The sequence below is a fragment of the Myotis yumanensis genome, unplaced genomic scaffold (genome assembly GCF_028538775.1).
Source record: "Myotis yumanensis isolate MYYU_CA2020_CCGP unplaced genomic scaffold, mMyoYum1.0.hap1 SCAF_1, whole genome shotgun sequence".
NCBI classification, from domain to species: domain Eukaryota; kingdom Metazoa; phylum Chordata; class Mammalia; order Chiroptera; family Vespertilionidae; genus Myotis; species Myotis yumanensis.
The window spans coordinates 113903298-113925472 of record NW_027223752.1 but is presented as its reverse complement, the minus strand read 5'-3'; the positions used below and the strand labels follow the sequence as shown (position 1 = coordinate 113925472).

The following is a 22175-nucleotide window of genomic DNA, read 5'->3' as shown; positions in this document are numbered from 1 at the left end:
GAGAACAATTCAAACCTGCTTTTTTTAATCCTCACTTGAGGAAATGCTTAGAGAGAGGAAGGGAGAAAGAAGGAACAAAGAGAGGAAGAGAGAGAGAGACAGACAGAGAGAGAGAGAAACATTGATGTACGTGGATCAAACCTGCAATCCAGGCATGTGTCCTGACTGGGATCAAGCCCAGCAACCTTTTGGTGCACAGGACACTCAAACAACCTAGCCACTCTGACTGACCAAACCTGTGTTTTGAATGGGGAGAGCAGGGTCATAGTAGAAATGACATCTCAAGGATCCCACAGCAGAAGCACTAGAACAAGTCAAGAATCCAAGGACAAGTGTGCCCAGAGCTCCTCCCTGCTTCACAATATAACTCTGATTCAAAACTACAGGAGGAAAAACTGGTTGGGAAAAATACTGGATGCATATAGGAATCTTGAACTGTTAGGGAAGAAACAAGGGCAATGTGGGAGAAAAGAATACTCCCCCCGAATTGATATATGTGCTTTCTCTTTTTCTTCTCCTACTTTCCTTGCGTTCTTGGTCTGCGTATTGATTTTTTTCTCCATCACTTCTCTCTTACTTCTTTACCTGTTTCCTAAATCATTATTTTCCTATTGTTAAAAGGCTTTCTCCCTGCATCTTCTTTACAGCACATTATGCAGGACAGGAATTACAAAGAGTAAAATGTACTCACAGAATCATGGATTCCTAAAACATTTAAGCTAGACAATAGGTCTATATCAGAGTCTAACATCACAGGAAAACTGAAGTACAGAGGAGGAAAATAACTTGTGTAAGTCACAGAGGGGATTTTTGGCTAAGCTGGAATTTAAGCCTCGGTGGGACCCATTGGGACAACTTTGCCAATTTCCAGAGCTCAGCTTAGAGAGAGAGATTTCTGCTTCAGCCAATGAAAACATGGTAATATAAATGAGAGCAATAGTAAGATAAATGATCTATGCCAGCCGTGGGCAAACTACAGCCTGCGGGCCGGATCCGACCCGTTTGAAATGAATAAAACTAAAAAAAAAAAAAAGACCGTACCCTTTTATGTAATGATGTTTACTTTGAATTTATATTAGTTCACACAAACACTCCATCCATGCTTTTGTTCCGGCCCTCTGGTCCAGTTTAAGAACCCATTGTGGCCCTCGAGTCTAAAAGTTTGCCCACCCCTGATCTATGCTCTGTTGCGACAACAGTTATCAAGTAGCTATGAACCAGTTACAAACTAACCTGGTAGTTTTGTAGTACAGTTTGGGTTGAAGGAAAATCCCATAGGCTACATTTCTAAGAGGCAACTCTTCTCTTACTCTGAATCATTTTGTTTTTGTTTTTTGTTTGTTTTGTTTTCTCTTTTCAGAGGCCAATTACAGACCCTTTCTTCTTGCTGCTTTTGCCAACTCTGACACCAATGCAAACTAAGTTCTAAATATCAAATTTGCAAAGGACAACTGTGAGTAGTGTATGAAGGAATAAGCAGAGATAAAAAAAATACAGCATTGCAGTTTGCTATAGTTCTTGTGTTTCTTTGAAAAATCCTTATTGTTGTTAAAATATGTTTTGCTGGGAGATATTTCAACTAATTTGTATTTTTCTGGAATACAGATGCTTAGAGAAACAGCTTAACTGTAAGGCTGGTGGCTGGTGTCCTTAGAGTCACAACGGTAGAGGATTTCTGAGGCTGGGCTCCCTGAGATACAACTTGTAGTGATTGGAAGTGTTTCTGTCAGAAACACAGGCATTTCCTCACAAACTAGGTATCATTTTTCTGCCTTTACAAGGCACTGTAGAATATTTACTTGGTTTTAGAACTGGAGTTAGTAGAGATACTCTCAAGACAGAGGAAGATTTTTAAAACTGAATCTTTGAATCCTTACATGGAAATGGAAAACACTAGGTACTGCATTCTGTCACTATATCAGTCAGTGCATCAGTATTTATGCTTCTGGAAAGCAAAGAACAAGAGAGAATGGAAAACTGAGCATTGGCTGTGTAGGCTTGGTATCCGTGGAGCACGCTATGAGGCTGTTGTTAGGGTAACTAGAAATCAGGCACAAGGAAGAAAAGAAATAGCACAAATGAGAGGAAGCTCTGAGACTAGGTTGATCCTTCACAGTATATGGGAACTAGGAATGTCCACAGTTATGATTTGTTAGACAAACGTAAATGGTATGAGAGAAAAGGAAAATTAGAATTTCAAATAGAAAATATATACAGCTATGAGTTTTGTAAAATCTGTTCTTTTGTAGAAAACATGATATATAAACTTACTTTGACTTAATATGGCATCTAGAGATGTGGCTACTGCTTTCTGAGGAAAACTCCAAATAGCTTTCCTTATGAGCATAAGTCAGCGGTTCTCAACCTGTGGGTCGTGACCCCTTTGGCAGTCGAACGACCCTTTCACAGGGGTCGCCTAAGACCATCCTGCATATCAGATATTTACATTATGATTCATAACAGTAGCAACATTACAGTTAGGAAGTAGCAACGAAAATATTTTTATGGTTGGGTCACAACATGAGAAACTATATTTAAAGGGCCAGAAGGTTGAGAATCACTGGTAGAAGAGAGACTCATGTGGAAATATATTCAGCTAGTTGTTTACCTTGATCTCAGTTAATTATTACTAAAACTCCTAGCCCTCCTCCCACTTCTTGCCAGGAGACCAGAATACATGTTGACTTAAGAATGTCTCTGCCCTGGCCAGTTGCTCAGTGGTTAGAGTGGCGGCCCTCGAACCAGAGGATCGGGGGTTTGATTCCAGGTCAAGGGCACATATCTCAGTTGCAGATTCAACCCCCAACCCAGTTGGGGTGCATGCCGGAGGCAACCAACTGATGTGTCGTTCTTTCTCTCTCTCTCCATCCCCTCACTCTATCTGAAAATCAATGGAAAAATATATCCTCAGGTGAGGATTAAAAAAAAAAAGAATGTCTAACCCTGCAGAGAATTTTTATAAGAATTTATTTGAGGCAAAACTGACAATTGCTGGGAAGCAATATCTCAAATGCTTCCATGAATATTTTGAATGCATCTGCACCCTTCCCTCAAAAAATAATGTTATACTATAAATGCTCTATAGAGAAACTGCCTAAATGAAACGACCAAATTTCACTCTGAGGACAGGACATTTTTGTGTTGTTGTTTTTTTTTCTAAAAATATCTGCATTTAAGGAAAATATTTTAAAAATGTGTTCATTATTAAGGGTTCCCCTTTTTGGTACCAAAGATCATCAGAAATTTCAGAACACAGGATATTGGCAACAAGTACCAAAGCAGGAAATGCCTCTTTCTGGAGGAGAGAAACCATCATCTAAGTACAGTGATGCTCCCTAACCCAGGAAATCTCAGTTAAGGACGTGAGGTGTGGAAGGAGCTGTTGCCACCCCGTGCCAGAGCATCCTAGTTGGCTCAAACCTTTTTCCTACTTACATGGAACAGTGGAAAGTGCCAACAGGGTTCTCACGACGAATGTCTTCATATTCCTCATATATTCCCCGCTTTTGCCTGGTGCTAACATAATTCATCAGCTCTTGGATAGTCATGGCATGAGGACCTGGAACATGCACTGAGTCCCAGTCTAAAGCAGGAGGGAGGGAGAACAAGATGATCTCATCGAAGGGATCCGGGTGGCCATTCATCTGGGGTAGGAACTGGAAATTCCAAGTGGCGAGGTCCATTTTGACGTACCCACCCAGGTTTTCTGGAAGGCACTCTCTGGGCAGGTGCTGGGTAACCTCGGATGTCTTTAATATCTGAATCTGGAAGGCCAGAAAGAACCATGTGAGTATGTGTATGTCTGTGTGTGTGTGTGGGGGGGGGGGGGGACAAATAATGAAGATAAAGAACAAATGTGGCCCTAGTCGATTTGGCTCGGTGGATAGAGCATTGGCCTGTGCACTGAAGGGTTCCAGGTTCGATTCTGGTCAAGGGCACATGCCGGGTTGCGAGATCAATCCCCATCAGGAGGCATGCAGGAGGCAGCCAATCAATGATTCTCTCTCGTCATTGATGTTTCTATCTCTCTCTCCCTCTCCCTTCCTCTCTGAAATCAATAAAATATATTTTTCTAAAAAGGAACAAATGTGCTTCAGGGACATAAAGTACAGCACAGGGAATATAGTCAATATGGTACGAGGTAGGCACTTAAATTACGGGGGTGGAGGGGACAGTTACACTGTAAATTATGATTGTCTAACCAATATGCTATACACCTAAAACTAATATAAAATAATATTAGGTTTGGAGAACAGGATGAAATTTACTTGCAATACTTAGTATACTTGTAAAAATACACTGTACTTCATCTGTCTGGGATTGAAGTCTTTTGAATTTCCCAGAGAATGTATATCAAATTTCCAGAAGGTATAGCAAATTCACTCCTGAAAATAGGTGCTCTATTATATACCCTCTAAAAGGAAGGTATAGTGAACAAAGGCGTTATTTTATGCTATTAACAAGGCTTCCCAGTAACATCTGCTGAGGGTATTCATCTTTTGACTACCAAGAATGAATAGGTAACAGAGGCAGAGCTGCCTCAAACTGATTGTCAAACTGCAGTGGGAAGGCCAGAGAGAGTTGGGGGGCAGGAGGGAGGGGAGTAAGAGATCAACCGAAGGACTTGTATGCATGCATATAAGCATAACTAATGGACATAAGACACTGGGGGGTAAGGGAGGGTAGGGGTTTGTCAAGGGCGGGGGGGAAAAAAGGACACTTATGTAATACCCTTTGTAATACTTTAAGCGAAAAATAAAAAAAAAATTTAAAAAAAAAAAAAAAGAATGAATAGGTAGTGGTTATTTTTGTCAACTTTATACTAAGCCTGTTATAATTTACTTTATTCATAGCTTTGTATGAATATTCTTAGAGACAGGTTTCTATGAAAGTAACAAGACAAGTCACCCATACACAGGGTAGCCCAGGAAAAATGCTGGGGAAGTCAGCATAATACCTAATTCTGCTGTCTGCTGGAACCCAGCCATACTGGACAATATTAGCCTAGTTGGTTATTCTTGAAATCCATGTGGAATGAAGGTGCTGACCTCTCTTGCTATTGCATTTTTCTGGAATGCCCTCTTTCCCTCCTCAGCCTCTTCAAGGACAGCTTATAGCTTATGAATCCCATCTGCCCAGGCAATGTTTTCCTGCATGCTCCTGCAGAGCAACGCTCCTCTCTCTGCACTTGTCTGTCTCTGTCCCCTATCAGGACCATGAACTCCTCTAGGATAAGGACTGTCTTCAGCAATTTTTCATTCCCAAGGCCCAGAGCCTGGATTGTAAAGGTCCTCAATATATTTTGAGTTTATACACGCATTTATGTTTGAATATAAAAGTGTAAAAACTTGCCTAAGGAGTCTTCTCAAAGAGTTATATTAGGAAAGATCTCCCCTACTCTGAGTCATTAGGTCCCTAAGTAGTTCCATAGAACCAAATCAGTTTCCCCTTGCCAACTCAAGTCACCTCAACTATAAAGACCTGCATTGTTATTATTCATATTACCTCATAATCCTATACTACAAAAATCTCTGATAACATTCCACAACAACTTTATTATCTTAAATCCAATTGTGTCAATGTTTCATATGCCCTTTCTTTCAAGGGTAGAAATGAATGAATGAATTAGTAAAACCATAATCTTTCAGTCCTGGAACACTCACAGAATAATGGAATTAAGATAACACTTTTGAAGTTAGGAAGCAACAAGCTGTTTTAAAAGAAAATGCCATACCCCAGCCGGTTTGGCTCAGTGGATAGAGTGTTTGCCCAGGCACTGAAGTGAAAATGCCAGAAATTTAGGTAGAAAGAGACATAGTGAAATATTCTTCTCTGCCCCCTTGGTGGTCTAGGACTGAATGGTATTTCCTTTTTTAAAATATTTTATTGATTTTTCACAGAGAGGAAGGGAGAGGGATAGAGAGTTAGAAACATTGATGAGAGAGAAACATGGATCAGCTGCCTCTTGTACACTCCCCACTGGGGATGTGCCTGCAACCAAGGTACATGCCCTTGGCCGGAATCGAACCTGGGACCTTTCAGTCAGCAGGCCGACGCTCTATCCACTGAGCCAAACCGGTTAGGGCTGAATGGTATTTCTTGTTGAGCAAAGTCAAACACCCATTCAACTAATGCAATTATACACTAGAGGCCTGGTGCACAAAAATTTGTGCACTGGTGGGGGCGGTCCCTCAGCCTGGCCTGTGCCCTCTCGCAGTCTGGGACCCCTCGGGGGATGACCACCTGCTGGCTTAGGCCCACTCCCCAGGGGATCAGGCCTAAGCTGGCAATCAGACATCCCTCTGGCAGCCCAGGAGCCCTTGGGGGATGTCCACTTGCCAGCAGGGAGCAGACCTAAGCTGCAGTCGGACATCTTTAGCGCTGCCGAGGAGGTGGGAGAGACTCCTGCCACCAACGCTGTGCTGGCAGCCATCAGCCTGGCTTGTGGCTGAGCAGAGCTCCCCCTGTGGGAGCGCACTGACCACCAGGGGCAGCTCCTGCATTGAGCGTCTGCCCCCTGGTGGTCAGTGTGTGTCATAGTGACCAGTCGTTCTGCTGTTAGGGTCAATTTGCATATTACCCTTTTATTATATAGGATAGAGGCCTGGTGCACAGGTGGGGGCTGGCTAGTTTGCCCCGAAGGGTGTCCTGGATCAAGGTGGGGGTCCCTCTGGAGTGCCTGGCCAGCCTGGGTGAGGGGCTGAGGGCCGTTTTCAGGCTGGCCATAGCCCCTTCAGGGTAGGGGGGTCCCGCTGGGGTGCCTGGCTAGCCTGGGTGAGGGGCTGATGGCTGTTTGCAGGCTGGCCACAGTCCCTTCAGGGTGGGGGTTCCCACTGGGGTGCCTGGCCAGCCTGGGTGAGGGGCTGATGACTGTTTGAAGGCTGGTCAAGCCCCCAGAGGGGACCCTCACGCCATGGGGGTGTGGCCAGCCTGGGTGAGAGGCTGATGGCTGTTTGCAGGCCCTGCAGCAACACAAGCTCCCAGCCTCTCCTTTTTTTTTCTCCAGCACCTCTGAGAGCAGAGACCAGGCCGGCTGGAAGCAGGTATCTGGGATTTATTTTCCTCTATAATTGAAACTCTGTAGCCTTGAGCGGAGGCCACGGCAGGCCAGGGCCAGCGGGAAGCTTGGCTTCCTCCATTGCCAGGGCAACCCAAGCCTCCTGCTCGCTCCAGCTCCATGGCCACCAGCCGCCATCTTGGTTGGGTTAATTTGCATAGTTGCTTTGATTGGCTGGTGGGCGTGACTTGTGGGCATCGTGGGGGTACGGTCCATTTGCATGCTTCTCTTTTATAAGATAGGATTGTTAAATATTAAAGGTCTGTATAGTACTAGGCTAAATTTTGGTAGTAGCTATCCCTAAGTTACTCAGTGAACATACTCCTTCAGTACTATTTTTATGCAAAATGCTGTGATGGGAGAGTGTCCAGTTACTAACTTCAAAGGAACTTGTAATACAGTGGGAGAGCCAGCCTGTACTGAGCCAAGAAAGAATAAAGCAAAACCCTAGTCAGTTTGGCTCAGTGGATAGAGTATAAGCCCATGGACTGTAGGGTCTCAGGTTCGATTCCAGTCAAGGTCACATACCTCGGTTGCAGGCTCTATCCCCAAATCGGGGTGCATGTGTGAGGCAACCAATCGATGTGTCTCTCTCACATCAATGTTTCTTTCTCTCTCCATCTCTCTCCTTCCTTTTCACTCTCTCTAAAAATCAATATCGGGTGAAGACTAACAACAAAAAAAGAATAAAGCAGAGAATACACTGACAAAAGCAGAAAGCGGTCTGGAAGACAAGACAATAGGATTTTTTTTTTGAAGGTAGAAAACTGGCAGGTTTCAACAGCAGAGATGGAAATCTCTATCCACCCCAAATAAAATACAGTTAGCTTGCCTTACCCTCTCCCGGACTTTGTCCTTCAGGAGGAGGCTGATGATGGAATAGGGCACTCGGAACCATATGGGTGCTCCCACAATCAGCACTTTCTTCAAACGAGCTGGAAATGCCCCCTGTAGAAAACATGAGAATTTCAAGATACCAATCAGGGCACTGCAAGAGAGGCAAATGGAACCTGTGGCTATTCAAGCCCAGGTTTTCTGCTCTTCTACCCATTCGTACCCAGCAGGGGGAGTCTACAGTGTAATTCAATTTTCACTTGAGTAGCTGAAGAAAAAGTGGTTTAAAAGAAATAAATTAAAAACTGATTTACCTTTAAAAGTATTGATGTTATGTTCTTGTAGACATAAGCTTTGTGGATCAAAAACTATCCTGACTTTTCTTATCAGCAAACATGTGTTTATCCTTAAGTTCTGCTTATTGAAATTTTAAGGAAAAAAATAGATCATGGATAAACTGAATATGAAAGAAACATTTCTCTCATAATTTTTCTTTTATTCTGGTATCTGTGTATTTATTAAATTTATTTTTTACCCAACTCTTCATTTATTTATGTATTCATTTACTTAATCGATAAATATGATCTAGAGGGCCCAAGGGCAAATGAGGTCTAAAAGAAAAGGAGACACTGCACAAAGCATAAGAACAGAAAGCAATGACCCTAATCCCACAGCTCTCAATTTCTTTTAGTTTCTCAATATTCCAGCCCTTCTCATAGGCAGGGACACCATGTAATATTGGCAATCTAACTGGGGAGAAATTATTTCCAATGAATCAAAAATAAGAGGAAACATAGCTAAATATCTGCTACCTCTTTCTCCCCATTGTTTTTCAAAAGACTGAGTCTCAATTTGACACATCACTCTCTGGCTACTTTTCAGTTCTACTAATTTTGGGGTCTGCAAACATTCCCTATAAATATACAGCATCCAGAACAAAATTCTCCAAAGGCCTCTTCATTAAAGTTTGAGAAATCACCTTTCATCTCTTCCCTCAAAGATGCAAAAAATTAATAGGGGAACTTACATGCATATATGCATAGCCCATGGACACAGACAATAGTGGGGTGAAGGCCTGGGAGGGGCAGGTGTGGAGTTGAGGAGGTGAATGGGAACACATTAAAACAAACAATCAAAGGGGACATTTGTCATACTTTCAACAATAAAGATTAAAAAAACAAGATGCAACAACTTATTTCAGGGCCTAAATATAAATAGCTAAGGCCCCTTTAACTGCCAGATCAAAAATCAATCTCAAGAAACACCTATACTTCCACAAAATGATAAATAGAAAGTAGAAGCCATTACCTCTGCTTCCTCAAAGCAATGAACTACAGACTGAGACCTAGTTCAGCAAATTTACTTTTTGGCACCCAAACATACTGTGGATGGACAGTAAATTAGTAACACCGTCTAGAAGGCATTTGGCTTTATATATGTCCTTAAAAATGTGTATATACTTTGATCTGATAATTCTATTTCTGAGACTCTATTCTAAGAAAATAATGGGAAACACAAAGATTTATAAATAGAAAATTTTACTGTACTTTTATTTTTGATAGTAAAAAAAATAATACTTTAAAACTGAAAAGAACATATGTCTGAAAATGGTATATCTTTTTAAAAGATTGTTATATAACCTTTAAAATGAACATTTGAAAGCCTTTCTAAACTGGAAAATGTTCACAATAAAACTTAAACAAGATCAAAATTATAATCTTAATTTTGTTTAAAGAATGACACAATATACACTAATAGAAAAAAGACTATAAAAAATTATATCTAAAGCTAAATAGAGTTTATCTCTGATAAGTGTGATCATGAGTAGTCTTAATTCTTTGTTTTATTTTCTATGATACTCTGTATTACTTTTACTTTTTACAATATTATTAAGAATGATTAGAGCCCTTGTTCCAGTAATTCTACTTCTAGAAATTAACTTCAAACAAATTACTTAATGTGCATACAAAAATCCTATCTAATAAAAGGGTAATATGCAAATTAACCGCCACTCCATCACAAAGATGGTGGAGCCCATAGCCACAAGATGGCAGTGCCCAGTCCTCTCAGCCCCGCCAGAGTCCCCCAGTCCTGGGGGGTGGGGAGGGTGGCCGCTGAGAGTGGGCAGCATGAGTGGCCTGGTGGAATGCTTGCTTCATTGCCACACCTGGCTCGGGCCGGCCCCCTGGAGCCAGAGTGAACACGGAAAGGGACAGGGGGGCCGGCCCACAGCCTCCGTGGCCAAGCGCAGGCCTAGAGAGGAGACGGCAGGCCTGCCTCCCACAGAAGCAGCACAGGTCCCTCCCGCCTCCCGCAGAATCGGCGCGGGTCCCTCCCAGATCCCCTGGAAGCAGCGGGGCTCCCTCTCGGCTCCTACAGAATGAACGCGGGTCCCTCCTGCCTCCTGTGGAAGCAGTGTGGCTCCCAGCGGCATGCTGTGGTTCCCGCTGGCTCCCGTGGAAGTGGCAGGCAACCTACTAAGCATGATATCACACGATGGTCTACTAGTATGGATATAAAAATGTTTGTTGAAAAAATATTTATTATAAAAAAGTTTTAATTTGACAACATAGAAATAATTAAATAATTTATAATAAATACAGGAAAGACTATTATTCAGCAATTACAGTGTTCATAAAATAAGGTTGAGGAAGCTTATTGTGTAGAAAAATTGTATGAACATAACTAAGACCATATTGAAAAACTTCTAGAAGAAAGTGATACACCAAAATGTCAACAGAGGTTATTTCTGCATGATAGTATTAAAGGTAATATTTTTTTATTAACGCCTTTCGTACTGCTCATGAGCTTTCTCGTGTTTCGCGCGCCATCTGTTAAGGACCGCTCACGAGTTTTCTCGTTTTTCACGTGCCATCTGTTATGGACCTTAGATGTCAACACACTGTCTTGTCCACATTGAATGAAGCGATCTCATTGGTGGAAACCGTGCAGGTCAATCTACGAAAAACTATATAATTGCATGAACCCATAAAGCATTGCAGTTACATTGTATTTTGGTCATTTGAATAGTCTTTGTCTACAAGTTGCTGGCGCTTTTAGAAATGCCCTCTCTCAGAAAAACAAAGGAAACCAACGAAACTGATACACTTCCTTTCGTGTTGTTCCATTCTAAGGAAAACGATGGAATGGACAAAAAAAAGTAGTGCTGTACCTTATAAACTGTGGACTTTTCAATTCATTTAGAGTGTACAACGTCCTCAATCCACAAGCAAAAATGAAGTATAAACAGTTTCTGCTATCGGTGGCGAGAGACTGGATAATGGATGACAATAATGAAGGCTCTCCGGAACCAGAGACAAATCTGTCCAGCCCTTCCCCTGGGGGTGCAAGGAGAGCACCTCGTAAAGATCCACCCAAAAGGTTGCCAGGTGACATGAAGCAGCATGAACCTACGTGTATTCCAGCGAGTGGAAAGAAAAAATTTCCTATGAGAGCCTGCAGAGTTTGTGCCGCCCATGGAAAAAGGAGCGAATCTAGATACTTATGTAAATTTTGTTTGGTCCCTCTTCATAGAGGAAAATGTTTTACGCAGTACCATACGTTAAAAAAGTACTAGGAACTTTAATTGTTTAATTGTTTAATTTTTTTGTAAATAAACATGTTATAATTATTGAAAAACAACACCTAAAGTGCACTATGATCTGTAGTTATAATGATTTAAATAACGTGCAGTTTGCCCAAAAACGTGCGGTCCTTGGCGTATGTCTTAGAGATTTCTATGCGGTAAGAAATGTGTTAATGTAAATTATTCTGGGTTGTCCAAAATTTTCTATAATAAAATTTTTCTAACTACAATGGTATTTTAAAGTATAAAAGATAAATATGAAAAAAATTAACCATCCTATAAATGATAATAAGCATAAAAGTATAATGGTAAAAATCTGATTTATAACAGCGCTTGTGCACACACCCTATTTGTCTCTCTCACTTTCCTTGTAGCCCACTATTCTTAGAATAAAGATGATTTATCCTTGATGTATGCCATGTTTTTATAAATACATGTACATATTTTTAAATCCAGGAATAAAATTCATAAAAAAAATGCGAGATAAATAATTTTAGAACTTTATTGAAAGACATAACAAAAGTATTTTCTTTTTTAAAAAAAATATATTTTATTGATTTTTTACAGAGAGGAAGGGAGAGGGACAGAGAGTTAGAAACATCAATGAGAGAGAAACATCGACCAGCTGCCTCCTGCACACTCCCCACCGGGGATGTGCCCGCAACCAAGGCACATGCCCTTGACCGAATCGAACCTGGGACCCCTGAGTCCGCAGTCCGACGCTCTGTCCACTGAGCCAAGCCGGTCAGGGCCAAAAGTATTTTCTTAAAAAGCAGAGCATTTCGGCCCTAGGCAGTTTGGCTCAGTTGACAGAGCATTGGCCTGTGGACATAAGGGCCCCAGGTTTGATTGCCATCAAGAACATGTACATCGGTTACAGGCTCCTCCCTAGCCTGGACCCTGGTCAGGGCTCGTGCAGGAGGCAACCATTGATGTGTTTCTCTCACATTGATATTTCTCTCTGTCTTTCCCTTCCACTCTCTCTAAAAATCAATGCAAAAATATCCTTGAGTGAGGATTATTAAAAAAAAGCAGAGAGGATATTCAGCTGAGAGACAGTTTGCAGCCCGGAAAGGCGGAGGACTCCCGGAGAAAGGGGACAGTCGGAGACTGCGGCTGGAATCTCTCCCGGAGTGCCTGCTCAGCCGCGGAGACCACGCCATCTTGAATGGCTGTTACTGGAAGCGTATACATCCAAAGACCCGGCATCCAGAGATCGGCTGCTAACCCGGAAACACCGGATCTGGGACAGCGCGACTACGTGGAGCCCTGCTTCTCTTCACAGAAAGATCAGATTTCGCCTGAAGGTGCGGTTTGCAACTCAGGTTGGGGAGAGGAACGTGCGCGGGGAGGTCTGCGCCCCACAAAGTCTGCAGCCTTTGGGGCCAGCGAGATCCACGAGTGTGGAAGGGCTCCCATGGGGCTGCTGGCAGAAGGGAACGCTAAAAATAAGCCCATAGCTGGACTGGATGCAAAAAGGCAACCTCGGATTTTGCCAGTGTGCCGGCTGCTTGGTGCCAGGGGAGAGAGGGCGCGTGGGGGAGACTGTGCACAGAGCTGGAAGGTGGAGGGTTGCGAATTCGCGCAACTTCTCAGGCTCTTGTTTTATTCGCTCCCCTTAAATCTTTGCATTTGATTATTAAACCCAGTGCATGGGATTGCCCAGTTGGGGACACTCGCAGAGACTGCAGGGGAAAGTTATTTTGTGGAACCTGGGAAACAGAGCAGGGAGTAACGATTAAAGAACCAGCTCTGGGCAGTGGACTTTCCCAAACCAGTTTTAAGTACAATAGAGAAAATAAACCCTAACTACTGGATAGAGAGGACTCATAGCCTCGAAGGTCAATCCAGACACACTGCCACCCAGTGACAGAGCCACGAACTGACTCTTCTGTAAACACAAATAAAGGCAGTCTGGGAAACAAATATGGACTGCTTTAAAATCAGGACTGTGGTTTACAACACGGAGGAACAGTGTATCGCAGGGAAATTAAACACCCTCCTGAATACCTGGCAGGACTAAGGCATGCCAGACAGAAGAGTAGAAGAACTGAAGGACCTTAACTACTGCATATTTTTATTTTATTTTTTCTATTCTTTTTCACCTTTTAATTAAGAAACCAATTTTTTTTCTTTTTTCATCACTTGATTTTACCCTTTCAATTACTACATTTTTATTTTTAAGCAGTATTATTACTACTACCATTTTTAAAGTGTCATTTTATTTTCTCTTTATTTTATTTTGGGATTAGTATTCTACATTCTATTTTCATTATTCCTTTAACATAATTTTTCTCTACCTCAACTTTACCTTTATGCCAAAACTCTCTTCCTCACTTTTCCCCTTTTGTTGTCCTGTTTGTCTTACCCTATTCCTGCTTTAGATTTTCCTTATTCCTTCTTTTTACCCCCTGTCAAAATTTCACCCTACTTATATATCCAATTTCCAATCCCCTGCTCTAAATCCATATACACCTCTCCCTTATCTTTCGTCACTATCCAAATTTTTTTTTCTCTTTCTGTTGTTTTGTTTGCTTGATTGATGACTAAATTGGGTTTTTCTATGCTTGTTTGTGGGGTTGTCTTGCTTTTGCTTTTTATTTTTCTGTTGTTTTTTTTTCTCTCTCTCTTTTTTTCTTTTCTGGGTATTTTTGTGCTTCTGTTTTCCCTCGCCTCACTTGATATTAGTGGTTGTTTGTAGTTTGCATTCATCTCCAGGGATCTGTTGCTGGAATTTGTTGGGATTAGTGGCAATTCTATCAGAGTTTTCTCCCCATATAAATAGTCTCTTCCCCTCTTCTATTTCATTCTCTCTCTTTTCTCTCTTACTTTTTTCCTCCTCCCTTTGCCCAATTTCATTTGTGCACTCCTTTTTTCCTTTTTCTCTTCTTTCTTCCTTATCCCCTAATTCTCTTTGCTCGGGTGGTCACCTTTATTAGGAGTTATTAATATCATGAATATAGTTGTGTTCAGTGCCTTGTACGTTGTGCCTTGTTGTGTTGTATTTTGTGCCTTTAAATCAACACTGCAGAGAGAGAACTACATAACCAAACACCTGGAGAAGAGAGATCATGGGGAGACCAAGAACCAGCTCGCATATGAAAGAAAAACAGGCATCACCAGAAAAGGAAGTAAACGAAATGGAGGCAACGGAGGCAAGCAACCTGTCAGAGAAAGAATTCAGAGAAATGGTCATAAGGTGGATGAAAAGAATGGAAGACAAATTCAACAATATGTGTAAGAACCAAGAGGAAATGAAGAAAAACCAAGAAGAAATGACAAATGACATCACTGCTATAAAGAACACAATAGAAAGCATCAACAGTAGAAAAGAAGAAGCAAAGGACTGCATCAGTGAGCTAGAAGACAAGGTAGGAAAAAATACCCAAGCAGAGCAGCTTCTAGAAAAAAAAATTAAAAAGCAGGAGGAGAGCCTAAGAGAACTCTGGGACAACATGAAACGAAACAACATCCGCATAACAGAGGTGCCAGAAGGAGAGGAAACTGAGCAAGGAATAGAAAACCTATTTGAAAAAATAATGACAGAAAACTTCCCTGATATAGGGAAGAAAAAACTCACACAAATCCAAGAAGCTTACAGAGTCCCAAACAAAATGAACCCCAAAAGACCGACACCAAGGCACATTATAATTAAATTGGCAAACACCAACAACAAAGCAAGAATCTTAAAAGCAGCCAGAGAGAGACAAAAAGTCACCTACAAAGGAGCCCCCATCAGACTAGCGACTGATTTCTCAACAGAAAAACATCAGGCAAGAAGGGAATGGAATGAAATATATAAAGTCATGCAAAGGAAGGGTCTGAATCCAAGAATACTGTACCGAGCAAGGCTATCAATAAAAATTGAGGGTGAAATCAGGTGCTTCACAGACAAAAAAGGACTCCGGGAGTTTATTACCACCAAACCAGCAATGCAAGAAATGCTAAAGGGTCTGCTGTAAAAAGAAAAAATAGGAAACAAAGAAGGAACACAAGGGTAAAGAATAAAAATGGCGACTAACAAGTTTCTATCAATAAACACTTTAACTGTAAATGGATTAAATGCCCCAATCAAAAGACAAAGGGTAACTGAGTGGATAAGAAAACATGACCCATATATCTGCTGTCTACAGGAAACCCACCTCAGAAAAAAATACACACACAGACTGATGGTGAAGGGATGGAAAAAGGTTTTTCAGGCGAATGGAAATGAAAAAAAAGCTGGGGTAGCAATATTTATGTCTGACAAATTAGATCTCAAATTAAAGGACATAAAAAGAGATAAGGAAGGAAACTTCATAATACTAAAGGGAGCAATCCAACAAGAAGAAATAACTCTGGTAAACATATACGCACCCAAAACAGGAGCACCCAAATACATAAGAAAACTCCTGGAGGAGATCAAGGGAGAGATTGACAGCAACACAATCATAATAGGGGACTTTAACACCCCATTATCACCACTGGACAAATCCTTTAAACAAAAAATCAGCAAAGAAACATCAATCCTAAATGACTCACTAGATCAGATGGAATTAATTGACCTCTTCAGAACATTTCGCCCCAAAGCCACAGAATATACATTCTTCTAAAGTGTACATGGGTCATTTTCAAAGATAGACCATATATTGGGTCACAGACAAAGTCTCTTCAAATTCAAGAAAATTGAAATCATATCAAGCATCTTCTCAGATCACAATGGCATAAAACTGGATATCAACTACAATAAAAACAATCCAAAAAAATCAAACACATGGAGACTAAATAGCACGCTATTAAACAATGATTGGGTTACCAAAGAGATCAAAGAAGAAATAAAAAAACATTATGGCAACAAATGACAATAAAAACACAACAATCCAAAACCTATGGGACACAGCGAAAGCAGTCTTGAGAGGGAAGTTCATAGCTCTACAAGCCTACTGCAAGAAACAAGAAACAATGAGAATTACCTAACCCTACAACACAAAGAGTTAGAAAGAGAGCAACAAGAAAAGCCCAGTGTACGCAGAGGAAGGAAATAATAAAGATCAGAGCAGAGATAAACGACATAGAGACCAAAAATCAATACAAAAGATCAACAAAACCAAGAGCTGGTTCTTTGAAAGGATAAACAAGATTGATGAACCTCTAGCCATGCTCACCAAGAAACAAGGAGAGAGGACCCAAATAAACAAAATCAGAAATGAAAGGGGAGAAATAACAACAGACCCCACAGAAATACAAAGGATTGTTAGAAAATACTATGAACAACTCTACTCCAACAAACTAGACAACCTGAAGGAAATGGACATATTCCTAGAAAACTACAACCTTCCAAAATTTAATCAGAAAGAATCTAAAAATCTCAATAGGCCAATAACTATGGAAGAAATTGAAGCAGTCATCAAAAAGCTCCCAGCAAACAAAAGCCCAGGGCCAGACGGCTTCACAGGGGAGTTTTACCAAACATGCAAGGAAGAACTAAAACTTATCCTCCTCAGACTATTTCAAAAAATTCAAGAGGAAGGAACACTTCTCAGCTCGTTCTATGAAGCCAGCATCACCCTAATACCAAAACCAGATAAAGACAACACAATGAAAGAGAATTACAGGCCAATATCCCTCATGAACATAGATGCCAAAATACTCAACAAAATCCTAGCAAATCGGATCCAGCAGTACATCAGAAAGATCATACACCATGACCAAGTAGGATTTATCCCGGGGATGCAAGGTTGGTACAATATCCGTAAATCAATAAACATAATACATCACATAAACAAACTGAGAGATAAAAACCACATAGTCATATCAATTGATGCAGAAAAAGCATTTGACAAAATCCAACACCATTTCTTGATAAAAACTCTCAGCAAGATAGGAATAAAAGGATCATACCTCAACATAATAAAAGCCATATATGACAAACCCACAGCCAACATCATAATCAATGGGCAAAAACTAAAACCATTCCCCCTAAGAACAGGAACAAGACAGGGATGCCCCCTTTCACCACTCCTGTTCAACATAGTACTGGAAGTACTAGCCACTGAGATCAGACAAGAAGAAGAAATAAAAGGCATCCAAATTGGAAAAGAAGAAGTAAAACTGTCCTTATTTGCAGATGAAATGATACTGTACATAGAGAACCCTAAAGACTCCATCAAAAAATTATTAGACTTAATAAATGAATTCGGCAATGTAGTAGGATACAAAATTAATACCAAGAAATCTATGGCAGTTCTTTACACCAATAGTGAACTTACAGAAAGTGAAACTAAAAAAGCAATCCCATTTACCATTGCATCAAAAAAATTAAGATACCTAAGAATAAACTTAACTAAGGAGGTCAAAGACTTATATGCGAAAAACTACAGGACACTGAAAAAAGAGATAGAGGAAGACATAAACAGATGGAAGAACATACCGTGTTCATGGATTGGTAGAATCAACATCATCAAAATGTCTATACTACCCAAAGCAATCTATAGATTCAATGCAATCCCCATTAAATTACCAACGGCATATTTCACAGATCTGGAACGAATGTTCCAAATATTCATCTGGAATAAAAAAAGACCTCGAATAGCTGCAGCAATCTTGAGAAAGAAGAACAAAGTAGGTGGGATCTCAACACCAGATATCAAGCTGTATTACAAAGCCACTGTTCTTAAAACAGCTTGGTACTGGCACAAGAACAGACATATAGATCAATGGAATAGAATAGAGAACCCAGAAATCGACCCAAACCACTATGCCCAATTAATATTCGACAAAGGAGGCAAGAGTATACAATGGAGTCAAGACAGTCTCTTCAATAAATGGTGTTGGGAAAACTGGACAGATACATGCAAAAGGATGAAACTAGACCACCAACTCACACCATACACAAAAATAAACTCAAAATGGATAAAAGACTTAAACGTAAGACAGGAAACCATAAAAATGCTAGAGGAATCCACAGGCAGCGAAATCGCAAACATATGCCGAAGGAATTTCCTCACTGATACTGCTCCTAGGGCAATGGAAATTAAAGAGAAAATAAACAAATGAGACTATATCAAAATAAAAAGCTTTTGCACAGCAAAGGAAACCATCAACAAAAAACAAGAAAACCCACTGCATAGGAGAACAGATTTGCCAATGTTATCACCAATAAGGGTTTAATCTCCAACATTTACAGGGAACTCATGAAACTTAACAATAGGAAGATAAACAATCCAATCAAAAAATGGGCAAGGGACCTAGATAGACACTTTTCGAAAGAGGACATACAGAAGGCCGAAAGACATATGAAAACATGCTCAAAGTCACTAATTATATGAGAGATGCAAATCAAAACGACAATGCGGTATCATCTCACACCTGTCAGAATGGCTATCATTAACAAATCAACAAATAACAAGTGTTGGAGAGGATGTGGAGAAAAAGGAACCCTTCATTATCGCTGGTGGGAATGCAGACTGGCGCAGCCACTGTGGAGAACAGTATGGAGCTTCCTCAAAAAACTAAAAATGGAACTCCCATTTGACCCAGTGATCCCACTTCTAGGAATATATCCCAAGAAATCAGAAACACCAATCAGAAAGGATATATGCACCCCTATGTTCATAGCAGCACAATTCACCATAGCTAAGATTTGGAAACAGCCTAAGTGCCCATCAACAGATGAGTGGATTAAAAAACTGTGGTACATCTACACAATGGAATACTACGCTGCGGTAAAAAAGAAGGAATTCTTGCTGTTTGCAACAGCATGGATGGAAATGGAGAGCATTATGCTAAGTGAAATAAGCCAGTCAGAGAAAGATAAATACCTCATGATTTCACTCATTTGTGGAATATAGAGAACAACATAGACTGATGAACAGGGACAGATCCAAAGACAGAGAAACAGCGATCAGACTATTAATCCCCAGAGGGAAAGTGGGGGGGGGGGGGGGCGGGGGCGGGCAAAGGGAAGAGATCAACCAAAGGACTTGTATGCATGCATATAAGCTAAACCAATGGACATGGACAACAGGGGGATGAGAGCATGAGTGGCGGGGGGCGGGGGGGGACGACAATGGGGGTCTAATGAGGGTGATGAGGACACATTTGTTATACCTTAACTAATAAAGAATTTTTAAAAAAAATAAAAATAAAAATGTCAATAACCAACACACACACACACACACACACACACACACACACACAAAGCAGAGCATTTCAGAATGGAAAAAGATAGCAGTGCAAAGATGTCAATCCTGACTGGCTGGCGTGGGTCAGTGGTTGAGTGTCAATCTATGAACCAGGATGTCATGGTTTGATTCCTAGTCAGGGCACGTGCCCAGGTTGTGGCTCAATCTCCCGTGGAGGGCATGCAGAGGCAGCTGATTAATGTTTCCCATCATTGATGTTTCTATCTCTCTCTCCCTTCCTCTCTGAGAGCAATAAAAATATATTTTTAAAAAAGATGTCAATCCTCTCTAAATTAATTTGTCAATTATTTATCTATAATAATAAAAGCGTAATATACAAATAGACCAAACAACCGAAGAGCAGAACGAATGCCCGGACGACCTTCCAGATGACCACGCTATGACACCCACTGTTGCCAGGCCAGCCAAGGTAGATGCAATGCGATTGGTCGGGGGCCCAGCGTCACCCCATGATCGCCCTGCAGAGGGAGGCCCAGGCCACCGGCCAGCAAGGCAATCGATCGGAGGGCTCCCCAATTGCCCCAAAGAGGGAGGCCCAAGATACTGGCCAGCGGGGTAATTGATCAATTAGGGGGCTCCATGATCGCCCCCAGTGATGGTTCTGTGGCAGGTGGGCAGGGCCTCCCTCTGCAGGGGTGATCCATTGGAGCCCTGGCCAGGTGGGCAGGGCCTACCCCTTTGGGGTGATCGATCACGGGGCTCCCAGACTGTGAGAGGGCACAGGCTTGGCTGAGGGATCCCCTCCTTAAGTGCACAAATTTCATGCATCAAGCCTCTAGTATTCAAATAAAATCCCAAAGCGTCTTATTTCCCAAAACTTGACTGAATGACTCTAAAGTTCTGCTAATCAAAAGATGACACTTAAAAAATTTTTTTCTCATCAAATTTATAATTTCGAAAAAGTTACCTCTGGGGAATGGCACTGGAGTGGCTGAGGGAGGGGGTAAGAGACTTTTCCTTGAATTGCTTTTATAATTAAAACTAGTGGCCTGGTGCATGAAATTCGTTCACATTATAAGAGAATTAATTAGAGGAAATATTTTAATATTGCTATTTGCCCTTTCTCTATAATAGAAGTGTCAGAGATGAAAGAAAATTAGTAATATGTATACAAAAATCGACTTCCTGTCAGAGTCTGGGGCGCACCGTGAGACCCAGAGTCAAGTCCCCGCCCACCCACGTGCGCCTTGAAATCGCGTGAGACCCAGCCCCCGCCAGCCCCACCCCGGTCAAGCCCTGCAGGGCGAGGGGGCGCAGCCTCAAGTCCCCCGTCAAGCCCTGCCGGGTGAAGGGAACAGCCTCAGGTCCTCCCCTGTCAAACCCCACCAAGCAGGGGGCGCAGCCTCAGGTTCCCCAACCCGGCACCAGGGCGGGGGGCATGGCTTCACGTCCCCTGGCCCGGCCTCAGGTACCCCGGCCCCAGCGAGAGGGTGCGAGGGCATTATGACCATTTGCATATTAGCTCTTTATTATATAGGATAACTAGTTATAAAGTTTATTTTAAGAATGTATGATTGATTTTACATATATAGTAGTATATATATACTAGAGGCCCGGTACACCAAATTCATGCATGGGGGTGTCCCCTCAGCCCAGCCTGCCCCCTCTCCAATCTGGGCCCCCTTGGGGGATGTCCAACTGCTGATTTAGGCCCGATCCCCAGGCAGTCAGACGTCCCTCTCACAATCCTGGACCCCTGACTCCTAATCACTCACCTGCCTGGTCACCCCTAACTGCTCCCCCTTGCCAACCTGATCACCCCTCACTGCCTCTGCATGCCGGCCTGATCACCCCTAACTGACTCCCTGCTGGCCTGGTTGCTCCTAACTGCCCCCCTGCAGGCCAGGTTAGCCCTTACTGACCCCTCTGCTGGCCTGGTCATCCCCAACTGCCCCCCTCTGCCAGCCTGGTCGCCCCTCACAGTCCCCCCGCCAGCCTGGTCGCCCCACGTAGCCTGCTTGTTTAGTCATTTGGTCATCCCTCAATAACCCCCTTGCCAGTCTGGTCATAGGCAGCCATTTTGTGAGGGCATGAGGGTTAATTTGCATATTACTTCTTTATTATATAGGATATATATATAAACTTAAATAAAAACATATGAAAATGCATATAAAAGAATGTCTGTAGCTAGGCCGGGTTGCTCAATGGTGGAGCATTGATCTATGAACCAGGAGGTCGCAGTTCGTTTCTCAGTCAGGGTACATGTCCAGGTTGCGGGCTCAAACTCCAGTATGGAGCATGCAGGAGGCAGCCAATCAATGATTCTCTTTATCATTGATGTTTCTATTTCTCTCTCCCTCTCCCTTCCTCTCTGAAATCAATTAAAAACATATTTTAAAAAGATAAATTTCAAAAAAAGAGTATCTGTAAAAACAGCCAAAACAACTTTTATGGGGAAGCTTATCATACAAGATATTAGACTTTATTATAAGGGTACAATAAATAAAACAGTGCATATATTAGTCTACGTGGCTACATAAACAGAACAGATCAGGGAGTCCATACATAGACACAC

At 41.8% G+C, this 22175-nt stretch overlaps 1 protein-coding gene and 1 long non-coding RNA gene across 3 annotated transcripts in view; one reads left to right on the top strand and one right to left on the bottom strand.

The window, feature by feature from the left end:
• LOC139020331 (uncharacterized) overlaps nucleotides 1–1455 on the top strand; it is a 30641-nt gene extending 29186 nt beyond the window's left edge. The window contains exon 3 of the long non-coding RNA XR_011473297.1: nucleotides 1361–1455. This is a non-coding gene — a long non-coding RNA (uncharacterized lncRNA). The remainder of the gene's footprint in view (nucleotides 1–1360) is intronic.
• The window catches only part of PTPN9 (protein tyrosine phosphatase non-receptor type 9), a 166798-nt gene that overhangs the window by 31115 nt on the left and 113508 nt on the right, over nucleotides 1–22175 (bottom strand). For both annotated transcript variants that reach the window (XM_070429954.1, XM_070429958.1), the window contains 2 exons: nucleotides 7895–8005; nucleotides 3436–3764 (listed from right to left, as the gene is read on the bottom strand). In XM_070429954.1, the coding sequence (XP_070286055.1) occupies nucleotides 3436–3764; nucleotides 7895–8005 (440 nt within the window). The remainder of the gene's footprint in view (nucleotides 1–3435; nucleotides 3765–7894; nucleotides 8006–22175) is intronic.